Source organism: Cupressus sempervirens, chromosome 4, assembly GCF_028749045.1.
Source record: "Cupressus sempervirens isolate cs-2001-9-10 chromosome 4, ASM2874904v1, whole genome shotgun sequence".
Taxonomy (NCBI): domain Eukaryota; kingdom Viridiplantae; phylum Streptophyta; class Pinopsida; order Cupressales; family Cupressaceae; genus Cupressus; species Cupressus sempervirens.
The window spans coordinates 18110839-18126589 of NC_143121.1; the positions used below are offsets into that span (position 1 = coordinate 18110839).

At 32.5% G+C, this 15751-nt stretch overlaps 1 protein-coding gene across 1 annotated transcript in view; it reads left to right on the forward strand.

Annotated features, from left to right (window-relative positions):
* LOC149559702 (lipid phosphate phosphatase epsilon 2, chloroplastic-like) overlaps positions 1-15751 on the forward strand; it is a 140394-nt gene that overhangs the window by 50847 nt on the left and 73796 nt on the right. The window contains exon 2 of the mRNA XM_089823492.1: positions 13062-13293. Coding sequence (XP_089679618.1) covers positions 13062-13293 — 232 coding nt within the window. The remainder of the gene's footprint in view (positions 1-13061; positions 13294-15751) is intronic.

Consider the following 15751-nt stretch of genomic DNA (forward strand, 5'->3'; position numbering starts at 1 on the left):
GTGCATGAATATATGAAGCTCTGATGCCATGTATAAGTTGATGAAAGATCAACCTCAGAACTCCCAAGAATCACCTGCATGTAAACGCCTATCACCAGAAAGAGAGAAGGAAAACTTATGCAGGTTGGAATTGTCAAAACCATAGATGAGATATTCTTGATAACCAAAAAGAGAAATTTCTATTATCAAAAGTGAATTAATTAATTACAAAGAGATCAATCTTTATAGAAGGATATAAAAACCCTAATAGATAAAACCTAGGTTGCATGACAATAATTAATAAAAGAATTAACTATTATATGCTTAAAGTTTAACTTAAGTAAACTAGAGATAATAAGTGGATTAATAGTTAAATTAATAAGAAAAAACTTTGAGGGGATTTCTAATGAATGGTTCATAAGGCACAATGCTTGGTGAAGGTTTTGCAAATGGGGTTGCAAGCTTTGGGTTTAACCATGGAGGAAACTCTTTAATTAAGCGCTCTCAAGCTAGGGTAGTACTAGGATGGGTGACCACCCAAAAAGTCCCAGTACTTCACCCCTGTGAGCATCACCTAGATCCAATGAGTGCTAAGTGTTCCATTTATTCTCATGAGCTATGGATTCATGTTGAATCACTACTCACGAAATATGGGTCAATGAGTTTGACTCAAAATCACACAATTAGATCCTGATAGCAATGTTGCCAGAAAAAACTTTATTACTCTAACACAAGGTGGGCCTCCCTTGCAACTAGGAAATGATTATATTATAGGTAAGTTTAAACTCCAAATTGTTGGTTTGGAAACTATGGTTAAACAGCTAAAGGTTGGGGTTGCAAACCTAAAAACTAGGCTAAAAAATGTTAGTAAATTCTTTCTAAAAGGTGATGCACGTGTCTTTCTCCACCCTCCACCTTTTGCAGGAGAAAGATAGTTGACAATAAGAACAATAGAGATCTTCTTGAATTCCCAAATGAGGAATGGACCAACATCTTGTTGTCTAAAAGGCTTGGGAGGATGACTGATATTATTCATGGATCTTTTTTTTTTATGGTTTTACTGGTTGTGATTATTTCTTTATTTTTTTATTTGGTACCTTGAATGCTAATTTTAACTGCTTATGTTTCTAGATTGTGTGGCATATTGTTATTAGGTTTAAGAATTCTTATGATAGCTTTAGTTCAGTTAATAACTGGTTATATGATACTTTCTAGTGGATCAATAGTTTTTTAAAAATTATTTTTGATACTGATATAAGGTGGATGTTGTGAATCTATTTCTTCTAAGTATTGTTAGATGCAGTTAATATGTTGTTAATTATTGTCTAGTGTGTTGTGAATTTTTACCTTGGATCAACACTATCTTTTTGTTGCTTCTTTTTTTAATTTTAAAAAAAAAAAATTAACATATGAACTCTATTAATTCTTATATTTTAAGGTTCTATTATGTATAATTGCATGCTTCATTCATGTTTCCATATGAATAATTTAATTTTTCCTATATATTTCACTTTCCCTATTGTTTCATAATTGCTCTCTTTAATATCCCCAAATTTGACAAAAAAATTTGTTGTTGCAAAAACTCATCTCCCATCTCATGCTATACTTATCCTAAAATTTGTAATGTTGCATATTACTATAAGTCATAAGTGAAATGAAAACAAAATTTCATATCATAGACTATAAAAGATCCATTCATTCTTAACTTGATGTGAATTATATATCACATCTAATGAAACCTAATTTCTATAGCTACCTTTCTATTAATAAACAATAGATAACAATAAATTGAACAACGTATTTGTAAAAATATAGATCATTTTACTATAATTAAAAACATGTATTGTATCAAATATATATGCATTTCTTAATTGAATTTTTTCAAAATGAGAAGTTGTCAAGTTATGGATTAAAAAATAATGAAAAAAAGAAATAATGGATGATCAATAGATTAACTAAATTTAATGCTAAACATTATTGGAAACAAATGAATTTCTTAAGAAAGCTTCAATTGAGGAAGGTTGGAATCACCATTTCCATTACACCAAAATCTTGAGCTTTCAATGAACATCACAACAACCAAAGGCAAGGATATATGCTAGGCAGTTAAGTGCCTGTCACAAATCCATTGGTCTGTGTTGAACAATACCTTCACCTAGAGGGGATAGGGGCACCAACTTCCCAACAATCCCCTCCTTGACATGACTTAAGGGATTTGAACCCATAACCCAATGCGTTGATACCACTTATTGGAATCACCATTGTCGTTACACCAAAAACTCGAGCTATCAATGGAAATCACAATAGCTAGAGATAAGGATCTATGGGAGCTGATTAAGAGCATGTAACAAATCCATCAGTGTATGTTGAACATTATCTTCACCTAGAGGGGATGGAGGTACCAACCTCCCAACAAGAAAACAACCTAATGCATATGCAAATAGGAAAAGATAAAGTCTTTTAAGAAAGAAACCTAAATTATCTTTAAAATGGTCAATCAATTGCATATGTTGCAAAACTTAGTAGAAAACAAAAAAATGTTAAGTTCATCCATTGAAAAGGTAAAAAAATGTCATAAATCATGGAAAATATGTAATATCTTGTAAAAACTGCAAACTTCAAGGAAAATACACAATTACCAATTTTCCAATCTACTAGATAATACAAGTAAGAGTAAATAAGTTCAAGAATGATAAACATAAAAGTATGATATTTCAATGAGGGGCATATATTCAACAACAATTATGAGTAGTATAATTATTTTGTTTCTTAATTGACATGTAATATTATTTTACATGTATCTTTTTAATGTTTCTAAATAAGATTTATTATAAAGTATTATATAATGTGTTTATTACTAGATTGAAAAGGTGGAGCCCAAAAAATGGTAAAGAAAAAAACATTAGACACGTTTGTATTTATATAGATGAGCTAAGAAGTTTTCAATATGTATTTTACTTGCATTGATAATGTAAATGATATGTTAATGTAGTCTTTTATTTTTTAAATATATTGTTAAAATTCTAATATAGTGGAGAATTTTATTGTAATTTTGCATTATTTTGGCTAATGGTGGAATACAATTTCAAACCTTAAAATTATGAGATTATCAATCTAATTATTAACACTAATATTTTCAAAAAATCTAATGATGAGTTAAATGTGTTGGTCAATTAAATAGTTTTGACAAGTGAGTGTCAACACACTTAATCATTTCCACTATGTATGCCAAGTACACAAAGCATGCCAAGTTACAATTTCAATAGATGTCAAGCCACAATTGGTGTTGAGCAAGTTACAATGTAGTATGTGCCAAGTGACTCGGAAAATTTCATGTGCCAAGTAATCCAAAATTATTCAGATGCAAAGGGATCTAGGAACATTCATATGTCGAGCAATACAGGATATAACAGGTGCTGAGTAAACCAAGAAATGTATTTGATGCCAAGCAATCCAGAAATAGTATGTGCCAAGCATTGGTAATACTATATGTGTTGAGTAACACAGGATCAACATAATAGTTTGTGCCTTGACAAACTAAGATGCATAACCATTTTTGCATGACTCACTAATGGATAAGAAGATAACATCAAATACTTTCAATTACCTATGAAATCAACATGCAGCTAATCAAAAAATTGGAGACAACATGTAACCAATAGGTGAAAAAAAAAAGATTTGAGTACAAACTTAATGATCGTGACTACATGGAAAACCATAAGTCTTTATAAGGAGATCATGACACCATATTAAAGGTTGTTAAGAAGCTTGTTGAATTGATGAGTTATTGAAGAACAAAGAAATTAGTGAAGATGTCAAAGACTTAGTAAAAAGGATTGCATCTATACATCTAGTTGATAAGAACAGAGTAGAAATTAGAGATTGCATTCAATCATGTTAAATGTTCTAATACCTTCTTACCATTTTATTGGAGGTTGAAATCCTATGTTGATAGGTTGGCTTAATAGTTAGGTATGAGAACCTTTGGAGAAGGTTATGAAAGTCCTATTAAATTAGGTGGGTTTAATATCCCATATGTAAATCCTTTAATAGGTTGACAGTTCATGTAAAGTGTTTGTAAATCCTTTAAATAGGTCACTATTGACACAGTGTAAAGCCTTTAACAGGGCATGACTTTAACAAGGCAAACCATTAGAAGAGGTTGAACTCATTACTATAGTGATTTTTGTGGGTTTCATCCCCACCCCATTTTTACCTTCTTATTCTTAGAGGGTTTCTGGGTTACCAAATCTCTAGTGTTATGTGGTGATGCATGCTTAAATTCTATGTTTGCTCAAATGTTTACTTCCATGTATGTTACTCTCAGTTATGTGTTATTAAGGATTTGAAAAGGTTAAAAATTTATTACTTCTAATTCACCACCCCACCTTAGAAGTAATCTTCCCATTTGACCATTCCAAAAATTGGTATCAGAACTAAGTTCTCTCAAGGAGAAGCCTAACAGCTTAGAGAAAAAGATCAGAAGATGGAAGTCTTAAAAGTTGGGAAGATCATTGACAATCAATTGATTGAAGTGCACCTCACTCTACAAAAGGTAGAGGAAGCCTGAGAGGAACTAAGAAAATTGTTAAAAAGAAGGAAGGACATAGCCATAGCTGAGAATGATATTCATTACAAGGAGATTCCAAAGATTTTGATGCAACAATAGCAAAGTTAATGAAGAAAAATAGAGCTCAAGAAGAAGAGATAAGATCTCTCAAGATGGAACAAGAATCACAAGCCATGATGCTATGTGAAATCACTAAACAAAAGAAAAGAGCAATTAAGGATAGAGCCATGCTTGAGGATGACAAGAGAAACCTTGTAAATAGACTTGAGGAGAAGTCCGCAGAACTTATAAATATTTGAAACATGCAGTTGGACACACTTAGTTAGATGATGAATGCTCATCATGAGCTCAACATGAAAGACATTGACATCTCTACTCTAAGAATGCAAAATGAACAATTAAAAAATGAGTTGAAAAGAGAGAAAGAGATAGCAGAGAACTTCAACAAATCAAGTGAAGCCATCAAGCACTTTGAGCAGTTGCTAAAATAAACCAAGATCAAACAATGATACATTATGCCTAGGATTCACTAGTACTGAAGAAGGTGAAACATCAAAGAATGTTAAGCAAAGGAGTGATAAAAATATGAAATTCAAACCCACTTGTCATTTCTATAATATAAAGGGGCACGTGTTGCTAATGTCTATAAGTAGAAAGATCAATTAGAAGAACACACCTAAAAGAAAAGTGCATTTTCATAAGTGCAACATGCAAGGACACCTAACATAAGATCATAGGACTAAAGTTGTGAGGACACAAAGATTTGATGGTCATTTCTACAATTGTAAAATGTATGGACATAGAGCTTTTGAGTGTAGATCAAAGCCTACGTGGACACCAAATTAGTATACAAGGAGAAACAACTTTGCACACCACTACAATTGGAATTACAATACAAGTCAATGTTGTCACTACTATCAAGAATATGGTCATGTACCTCAGAATTGCATAAGAATACACTTCAAAGGAAATTATAGTAGATGGTTGAATCAAACCACTTGTTTTAGTTGCTTGAAGATTAAACATGTCAGCAGGAACTATCCAACAAAGGTCAAGGCACCCAAGATTGAAGTTAACAAAGGCAAAGAAAAATTTGATGTAGAACACATTAGGGTAGATATGAAGAAGACATGGAAAAAGAGAGATGGACCAAGCACGTCCAATGGAGAGGTCACTTCACCCAAAAGGTCAAGTGATCAAACTTCATTCAATTAAGTACAAGATAGGCACATGGGGCTAATACATATAAAGATGTATCATACATCAGCCCAAAATAACAAAGAACCACTACAAAGAAGAAATGTGCATGAGATAAGATGCCAAGTCAAAAGCTAGAAGATGATGTCAAGCTACCTTTGGTTACCAAGTAAAAAGTTAGAACATGTAGAGTTCAATAAACTAGTGGATTCCAAGTAAGAGATGTTAGTGGCTATCAAGTAATTAAAAATTTTAGTTGATGCCATGTGAAATTTGATAGTGATTTCCAAATAGATGAACTTCAATGGAAGCTGAGTTGATAAAATCCTTTGGAAGCTGAGTGTACAGTTGTAAGCACAAGTGCAATAAATGCTAGGTTTTTGAACCTAATAAAGGTGAATTTTTTTCATTTTTTAGTCATTCAAATACAAAGTGAAGACTAACAAAGCTAAGAAGTGACCATACAATGATTTAGCAGTGATTTATAGCAATTTAAAACATGATTCACCTTTAGTTCATCGATCATCAAGTATTTCCTTCAAGTGTTGAGCTACACAGTTTGAAAAGTTTATTTCAATACAAAACCTAGTTTGGTAATCAATGGCATCTGGATCCAAATTTGCTAAAGGGAAGGAAAGTTAAGAGATTCAACTAGTCAATAATAAAGTGAAATAGCCTAAGTTCAGACCAATCCCCAAAGTTTCCAATAAGAATGATATTATTGGTGCCCAATCTATCATACCTTACAAAGTTGTTATGGTCGAAGACATTCATAAATGTTATAATTGTAAAGTGGGAGCCATAAGTGATTTAGATATTTCTAATGCATTCAACAAGTTATGTGATAATGGGAAGCTAAAAGATGAATACTGCACAATTGAGAAGAAGGGTCTAACTAAAGCCCTACCTTTCCCTATCGTGTTTAAGACTAAATGGATTAGAATAGTATTGAGTAGAATCTATGATGGAGCCTTCTAGTTAAAAAAATAGTGCTAGTGAAGTTCACCAAGAAAATAGTCCATATGGTTACTGGTTTTCCAACCCCAAATTGGCCTAAGACCTTAAGAAGTGACAAAAGAGAGGCCATAAAGAATAATATTGGCACCAAATGGAAAAATAGGGGCATGACAATTGATACCATCACATAACCTTTACTAGACTTTTCTATGAGGGTCATATCCCACAAATTCTACCAGTCTAGTAGGTTGAACATTATACCATGTATAGTAGTGGATGTGGCATACAAGTTGGTGAAAAAGGATCATACTTATGATCTTGTAGAGCTCATGTTGTAGCAAATAAATGAAAATTTGGGAGCCATAAGGAAGTCAAAAGGGGCTCAATGTAAATTTGGTTCAGTTCTGGTTTGTATATTCTTCTATGTTATGAAATAATTCCCTTCAGTTGGCAAGGTGAATTGGGACCAGAACAAGACAATCATTAAAAAAAAATGATCTCATCAAGCAAATGGGTGAGAACTTTGATGTACAAATGAACAGTTGTTTTAAAGACTTTAAGAAGTCTATGAGGCAGAGAATGAGGATACTAGTCTCACTGATTGAGCAACATGTGAAGGATATCTTCTTTGTAGTGGATATAGATTACACATACATACAAGAAATCATCCCTAGAGTTAGATGACTTAGGCCATTGGGTTATGAACTTGATGTTGATCATGCTTCAGTAGCACCTATAGCTCTACTTGCAGAGGAAATTGATAAGTCTACAAAGCACTTTGGAACTTATGATGTTGTTAGATCAAGGGTAGTTGCAAACCTCAGCTTATAAAGAAGCTTAAGAAAATACTTGGGGCAGACATTGGAGAAGTAGGAAATGAAGAAGAGGATGACAATGAAAAGGAAGAAGAAGAGCCAGAGCAAGGGCCACTACCATTAACTCACAGCCTAAGTGTCGAGGAAGAAGAAGCCAAGATAGCACCTATTAGAACCAAAGTCACCAAAAGAAAGGCCAAAGATCCACCTGCTCCTCAACCCAAGCCAAAAAAAGTAGCAAAACTTGCACCAAAGAAACCTACTGCTAGAGCCACCACTTTAGCCACTACACAAAAGGGAAAGGAAGATGCAGCAAAAAGGAAGAAAACCACCAAAAAGATTGAAGAGGAGTCAATAAAAAGAAGAAAATTTTTCACTCAACCTAATTTAGATGAAGAGAAGATAGAATCAGATGATAATAGTTAGTTCAAAGTGGTAATTCATCCACCTAAGTCTTCAGTTGATAAATTATGTGCAATGATTAGGAATGGAGACTTGAAAGATTTGAAGAATTTAGATTTCAATAAGCTCATTAAGGATGAGAAAAATAAAATAGAGGAATCTGTGTATGCAATGATGGAAAAGTACAAACACACACCTCTAGTGCTAGATGGCTCAATGCCCAAAGAGTTATACAAGATAGTAGAGGATAAATAACATTTTCTCTTGCAAACTGAGAAAGAAATAAGGGAGTCTACACTAGCAAGATTGTTGCCTAATTTGACTAAGAGTCAAATTGAAAATGCAAATAAGAGGCACAATAGTAGATTTACCCCAAAATATAGGGCATTTTTTATCTTACAGAATAAGGTTGATGAAGTTATGAGAAAATCCACAAAATTGTGGAAAATAATCTATAAGAATATTGATGATGTATTTGATGAAGAATATAAGACAAAAGTAAGTGCCAAGATAAAGGAGACAAAATAAACAAGAAGGAAGAAGGTAGAAGAGAAGAAAGGAGAGGAAGAAAAGAAAGATGAAGAAGAGAAAAAGGAGGATTTGAGCAAAGGAGAGGAAAAGTATATAGATAAGCAACAAGAAAAAAGTGTGCAAGACACACAACTACCACCTCTTAGCCCTCCTCATGCTACCATCACACCTGTAGAGATCATCAAGATTAACGATGTTATTGAAACCTCTTGTCAAAATATCATTCTTTTGACTATAGAGGATATCACAAAGATCCTTGACCAATCAACACAAGCAGCAAGACTATGCTCAAGCCCTATATTTGTGAATGTTGATAAGTTGTAGAAGTTAGTAGTAGATCCCAAGGAAGTCAAGGTGCAAACACAAGAACCACCTATGACCACTCAAACTACTGAACTTCTATTTCTTCCACCTCCATCTCCACCAAAAGAAACAATAGATGCACTTCAGGAGCTGAGTGTAGCAGTAGGGGAAGATAAAGAAAAATTAGTATAGTTAGCAGGTACACCCCTAGCCAGAGTGATAGAAGAAGAAAAAAAAAAGAATAGAAGGAAGAGGAAAGAGATGAGGAGGAATCTATAATAGAAACTTAGGCTGAACTACCAAAAATAGGTACTGCTACAAAAAATCTTTAGTAGCTGAGCACTGACATGCTAGCATTGCATGTCAAAACACCAAGCTTGATCTCAACAAGGATAGCCAAGACACTTCATTATTGAATTCTTGAGCTAGATGAAGAAATTAAGATACCCTACTATGAATCCAACACTCTTATAGAGGAAAAGATTAATGAGATACAAAGTGCATTGGATAAAAGAAGGAGACAAGAGGTACTAAGGAAAGAATATAAATACAGTCAACCACTAAATGAAATAAAGGATATATTAATGGATGCTTTCAGCCTACAGTCTCTAGATGAGTCAAGACCAATAGTAGAGAAACTATCTGATAGAGTTGATCAAGTGACAAATGAAGACCATGACACAAATGCTAAATTAATGGAATGGTCAGAGAAGAAAATATAAGGAAAGGTAAATCAAAAAATATCTAATGACCTATCATTGGCACAAGTAGACCTAGCCAAGAAATTGGAAAGAGTAAAAGTTGTACTTGGGAACATATTCTCTCTCTACAAGTTGTGTCATTTTTCCAATTTCACACAAGAGACCAGCCAGAGCATATTGAGCTTGGAGAGAAATCTAAATATTTCTAGCAAGAAACTTCCCACAAATCCAACTCAAAGTGAGAAGCATTTTACTCAAATTCTTCACACTCAAAGAGAATTAGTTGTATTATCAGTAGAGGAGGCTAACACAAAAGAAAAGTTAATGAAAATTCAGTCCTCAATAACCCCTCACTTGGAGGTACTCCATAAGGAGAAAATGTACATAGAAAAAATCCTCAAGAAATATTCAAACCTTTCTACACATGAAGGACTTGTAGATCTAGTAGTAGAGATTTCCATCTAGCATAAGTCATTGGACATTACACTAGAGAATTGGGATGTAGATCTGAAGATACTACTAGAGGTCAACAACTCATTTTTGTCTAAACATTGTATTACTCCATAGAACCCTTTAACATGAGTGCCAAAAAGGGGGAGATGTATTATAGGGGGATAAATAAGTGAAGGAGGAGATATATACATCTTGGGGTGAGATATGTATATACATGAAGAAACTATGGGTGAATGCCAAATTTTGACAAATTTTGATTACATTGATTACATTATTTCACTCCATTCTTTCATTCATTTTGAGAATAAAGTGGAAATATTGTAAATAGCCAAAAGGGGGAGTCAATTAATAATGGAGTGAAGAGGAGATACAAAATTTTGGACTTCACATATATCAAATATAGCACGCAGGCTTAGAATGCAGAAATAGGACAAAGGATAGAGAGGATCAGGCACTTAAGCACAAAATATCAACTTCAAGAATGGACAAGGCATAATTGACTCAGGGGGAGTCATAAGGTATATTGTTACTCATAATATTTTTGAATTTTTGCATCTATGATGAGAAAATAAAGAATGTACTCAATAAGGTTAAGTTCATAAATGCTTAGTTAAGTGTTTTGACACTCATCTTAAGGAAAGAGATTATTGGTCAAATAAATAGTTTTGACAAGTGAGTTTCAAAACACTTAACCATTTTCAATATGTATGTTGAGTACACAATCCATGCTGACTCAAAATTTGAATAGGTGTTGAGCCACAGTTGGTGTCAAGCAAGTTACAATGTAGTATGTGTCGAGTGACTCAAAAAATTTCATGTGCTGAGTAATCTAGAATTATTCAAATGCCGAGTGATCTAGGAACATTCATATGCTGAGCAATACAGGATATAATAGGTGCTGAGTAAACCAAGAAATGTAATTGATGCTGAGAAATCTAGAAACAATATGTGTCAAGTAACATAGGATCGACATAACAGTTTGTGCCTTCACAAACTAAGATGCATAACCATTTTTGCATGACTCGCGAATGAATAAGAAGATAAGATTGAATCCTTTCAATTACCTATGAAATCAACATGCAACCAATAGGTGAAAACATAGGATTTGAGCAGGAACTTTATGATCATGACTACATTGCAAACCCTAAGTCTTTATAAGGAGATCACAACACCATATTGAAGGTTGTTAAGAAGATTGTTGAATTGTTAAGTTATTAAAGAACAGAGCGATTAGTAAAAGTGTCAAAGACTTAGTAAAAATGATTGCATCTATACATCTAGTTGATCAAAATAAAGCAGAGGATACATTCAAAGATCAGATCTAGCAGAGATTAGAAAAGGAATAGAAAATCAAGTACCTGAACCAAGTAATTAGAGATTGCATTTAATAAGGTTAAATGTTCTAATAATTTCTTACCATTGTATTAGAGGTTGAAATCCTATGTTGATAGGTTAGCTTAATAGCTAGGTAGGAGAGTCTTTAGAGAAGGTCATGAAAATCCTATTAAATTAGGTGCATTTTATAGCCTATATATAAATCCCTTAATAGTGTGACACTTCATGTAAAGTGTTTGTAAATCCTTTAAATAGGTCACTATTGACATAGTGTAAAGCCTTTAATAGGGCAAACCATTAGAACTGGTTGAACTCATTATTGTAGTGATTTTTGTGGGTGTCATCCCCACCCTAGTTTTACCTTCTTATTCTTGGAGGGTTTTTGGGTTACCAAATCTATAGTGTAATGTGGTGATGCATGCTTTCATTCTATGTTTGCTCAAATGTTTACTTGCATGCATGTTACTTTTAATTATGTTTTATTAAATATTTTAAAAGGTTAAAAAGTTATTACTTCTAATTCACACTCCCCCGGGTCTTAGAAGTACTCCTCCCATTTGAATATTCCAATAAAATGTCTTAACTAGAAGAGCTCTAGACATTCATAAAGTTATAATGATTTGAGGTAGATATGTTGATCCTGTAGATTCTTGGTTATATTATCATAAAATTCTCTTATAGTTATGTAGCATATTTTGTATGATCATGCAATTTAAACACTTTAATGTCACAATATTGATTTTAACTATTTGTCAAAAGGGAACTCAAATAAAGTAATTATTACAATATGGTTTTTCAATTTTGATAGATGGTTATAATGTAGCTTCATCATTTGTATATGAATAAAGTTAAAGGATTCATGGGAAAAATTACAGTCTTCCTCCTATCTCAAGTGATAGAGATCTTTTGTATTACAAAAATCCAAATTAGTGGTCAATGGTTCAGCAATAATTAGATAGTGGGAAACCATTTTTTTTTTCTACTAATATAGGATTTATTTTAGAAGATGATAATGTTAGTGACTTTAAATAACATTAAAAATATTGTTTCGAAAACCCTTCACATATTAACATTTATTTGTTTGTAATTTTATAGGTTATGACTATTATATAACATTTTGGTGGAATTTTCCTTTTTATTATTGCTAGAAATATAATTATCTATATATTTGGGCTCTTTATGTGTGGAATTATTCTCTTTGTAATTGACCTCAATAATGTACTCTTTATCTTTCTTCCTCCTCTGTCTTTATTTTCAATATTTATCTAAAATAACATAAGGCACAAGTGTGCATACACTTTTGTGCACATATATTTATACATAAGCATATTAATAATTATATATAAATTATATTTGTTATCATTAACATTTTCTTATGCCATATGTATTATTTATTATCCAAAATATCTTACTTCTAGTTTGGGTTAAATGAGTATAGTTTTTTAATTTTATATTCTTTTGTGTATATGTATATTCATGCATATGTATGTATGTACCTACATACATAGACATATAGATATAGATGTGTGTGTGTTAGAGAGAGAGAGAGAGAGAGAGAGAGAGAGAGAGAGAGAGAGAGAGAGAGAGAGAGAGAGAGAGAGAGAGAGAGAGAGAGAGAGAGAGAGATGCATGATCAATATATATTAGTATTTTGGAAACAAATTATATGATAAATAAACTACCTCTAAATATAAGGTGTAAGATGTAAAGGAAGATGATGTAAGATGTTCAATAAAATATTCTTGTTTACTAATTTTTTTGTTTTTTACATTATTAATTTTGTGTATGGTTTCTCATTTCTCATGTTATTAATTTTAGCTAAGGATGCTTCCACTCTTAATTGCTATCGGAGCACTACCTTGGAGGCATGGTGAAAGAGGAACCTGGGGTGCAATGGGTATAGTTGTGTCAATATGGCTTTCAAAGTATTTGAAGAAATTAATCAACCAACCACGTCCTACCTCAGCCCGTGGTTTAAGAGTTGACCCTGGAATGCCATCTTCGCATGCACAATGCTTTTTATATATCACAACATATGGTGCTCTAGCATGTAAGTTTTCTTACCAACATTTGATTAAGTATTCTTTTCTTGTTGGCTAATAGTTTCAGATTCTCATCCTTTTTAACACTTAGAATGTGGAAACATAAATTGAGTTCAAATTGAAAGTATACATAATTAATGACAATGGGTATATAGAATTTATTATTAATGTGTGATGTTTTAATTGGTCAATTTGTTTATAGCCTCCAAGGTTATACTTTTATTTGAAATAAAGGTAAACAAATAAATGATTACAATTGACCAAGTATTTTCCCATCTGTTGCAATCTTCGTGAAAATTTTGTTCTATATCTTCATTAAATCTTACATAATTTTAGGCTGGTTAGTAGTAAACTTTCAAAACTTCTTGACTTATACTCATCAAGCCCAACCTAAACCTTTGGTTCACCATAAGGTGCAACTTTAGTTGTCTTGGATATTAGTTATCTTCACATTATCATATGGTATCCAAACTATAGAAATGTAATTGATCTCTTTACAAATTTTATTTTTTATTTTTTGGATTATTTATTCTTATCTTAGGATTTCAAAACTTGTATCCCTCCACCCCATAATAGCTAATTTTTGTAACATTAATTTCTAATTATGATAGGTTCTCATTGAGCACATGGACATTTTCCTCAAACTAATATTGTTTAAATGAGGGATTTTTTTTCTTGTATAATCTTCCTATGGGATTTTATTAACAAATGATGTAGGAGACTTGTTGACCGAATACCAAGTTACACTCATAACTTTTGACCATGATATATAATCTAAACAAACTCAGTTGAACACACTTCTAGTCCTCCCTACTAGTGTCATTCATTATCTTCAAAATTTTATTTTATTGGGGAGTGTTAAGTGATTCTCTTTTTCAACACAATTTCATTGTGTGTATCAAATTACCAAAATCCATTGAATAGAGCACCCCACCTATTTTTTTTAACACATTGAAATAGTTTTCTATCTAGTTCTCTACAATCTCAAATAACTTACATAAGGCCTTCTATTTGTGCAAGATAAAACATATCCATGAATTTATAGAGAAATCAACTTTTTTTGTAAAGGGGTAAACCTTAACCTCAGTAGAGTTTGAAACTTGATGGAAATAACAAAAAATTACAACATAAACCATGACATTGTGACAATATGAAATACATAAGACATCATTCAATCAAACATAATATAAGGATTTTCAAAGTAAAGTTACATAAATAAAGCTTGCACATCAATACTAATTAAGTTTTAAATCCCTTTCAATATACAAAATCTTTAATAGGAATACACTTTATGTTACATATATTTAGTATTCACAAAAAGGAAAAATCTAAGCAATAGTCAATTAGAGCTTGAACCATGCTTTTACCCTTGTGGCCCATGTACTCATGTACTCATGCCAAACTTCAAGATGCTAAGGCATTTTTCACAAATGTGGCCCGTGTACTCATGCCAAAATATTATCTTTTTTGGAATCTTCTTGGAAACTTACAATTCTTTAATGTAAGAGCATGCTATTGAATTTTATTTATAGGTGAAAAGAAAAATTAATGTTGGAGATGCACATTTTATCTTTTGAGGTCACAATTTACTTTTTAATATGTCAAAGTATTATAATTGTGACAATTTGTTGCTAAAAAATTACTTGACTATTGCTTATGTGGAAAATTGCTACCAACGGTACTCATATTTTGTCACAGAGATTTTTTTTTTGCAAAAAAATATCAAGTGACATTTTGGTCAATGTTTCTGAAATATTAAATAGCTAAAACAAGGGGGCTAGCACTTATGAAAATTGTCTTACCAACCTATTATGAAAAAATTACCATTAGAGCACAAAGACAAAAGGAAACCCCTAACCAACCTTAACACACCAAAAATATAACCCAAAAAACCTAGGTTCCCAACAGGTGGATCCAACCAAAACTTTAAAAATTGACAAAATAGAAAAGTGTCATAACTAACACCAGTTCAAACATAAAAAGTTTTTAAACAAAGGCATCACTACCTTAAACCTAACTAGATCAGTGACCTACCAAAGAAAAGAAAACACATAAAGAAACCAGAGGAGAGGACAAGGCACTAGTTAATGTTCCCATTGCCTTTCCCCTTGAGGAGGAGATTAGCCCAGTCTTCTGCTAGGAATCCAAATAGTAATTTTGAGTCCTCTTGGTTTATACCCTCCTCCAAGTTATCTTGATGAAATTGTAGAGTGGTAGCTGCCCCATGAGTCACTTTGATGGTGAAATTAGATAGAAGGCCAAACCTTTCCTTCAAAACCATTATTTTATCTCTGATCCCTTTGACCTCTACGTTCATAACTACCAGCATTTCCTCTAGAGTGAAGCATGGATTTAACTTCTCCACCTCCATGTTGTTTATATACAAAATAGGGAGTTAGAAATCATCTTCTCTTTAGTATTCTCCCAACTAGGGGAGAAGGCTATCATAAGAGAGGGAACCCTATC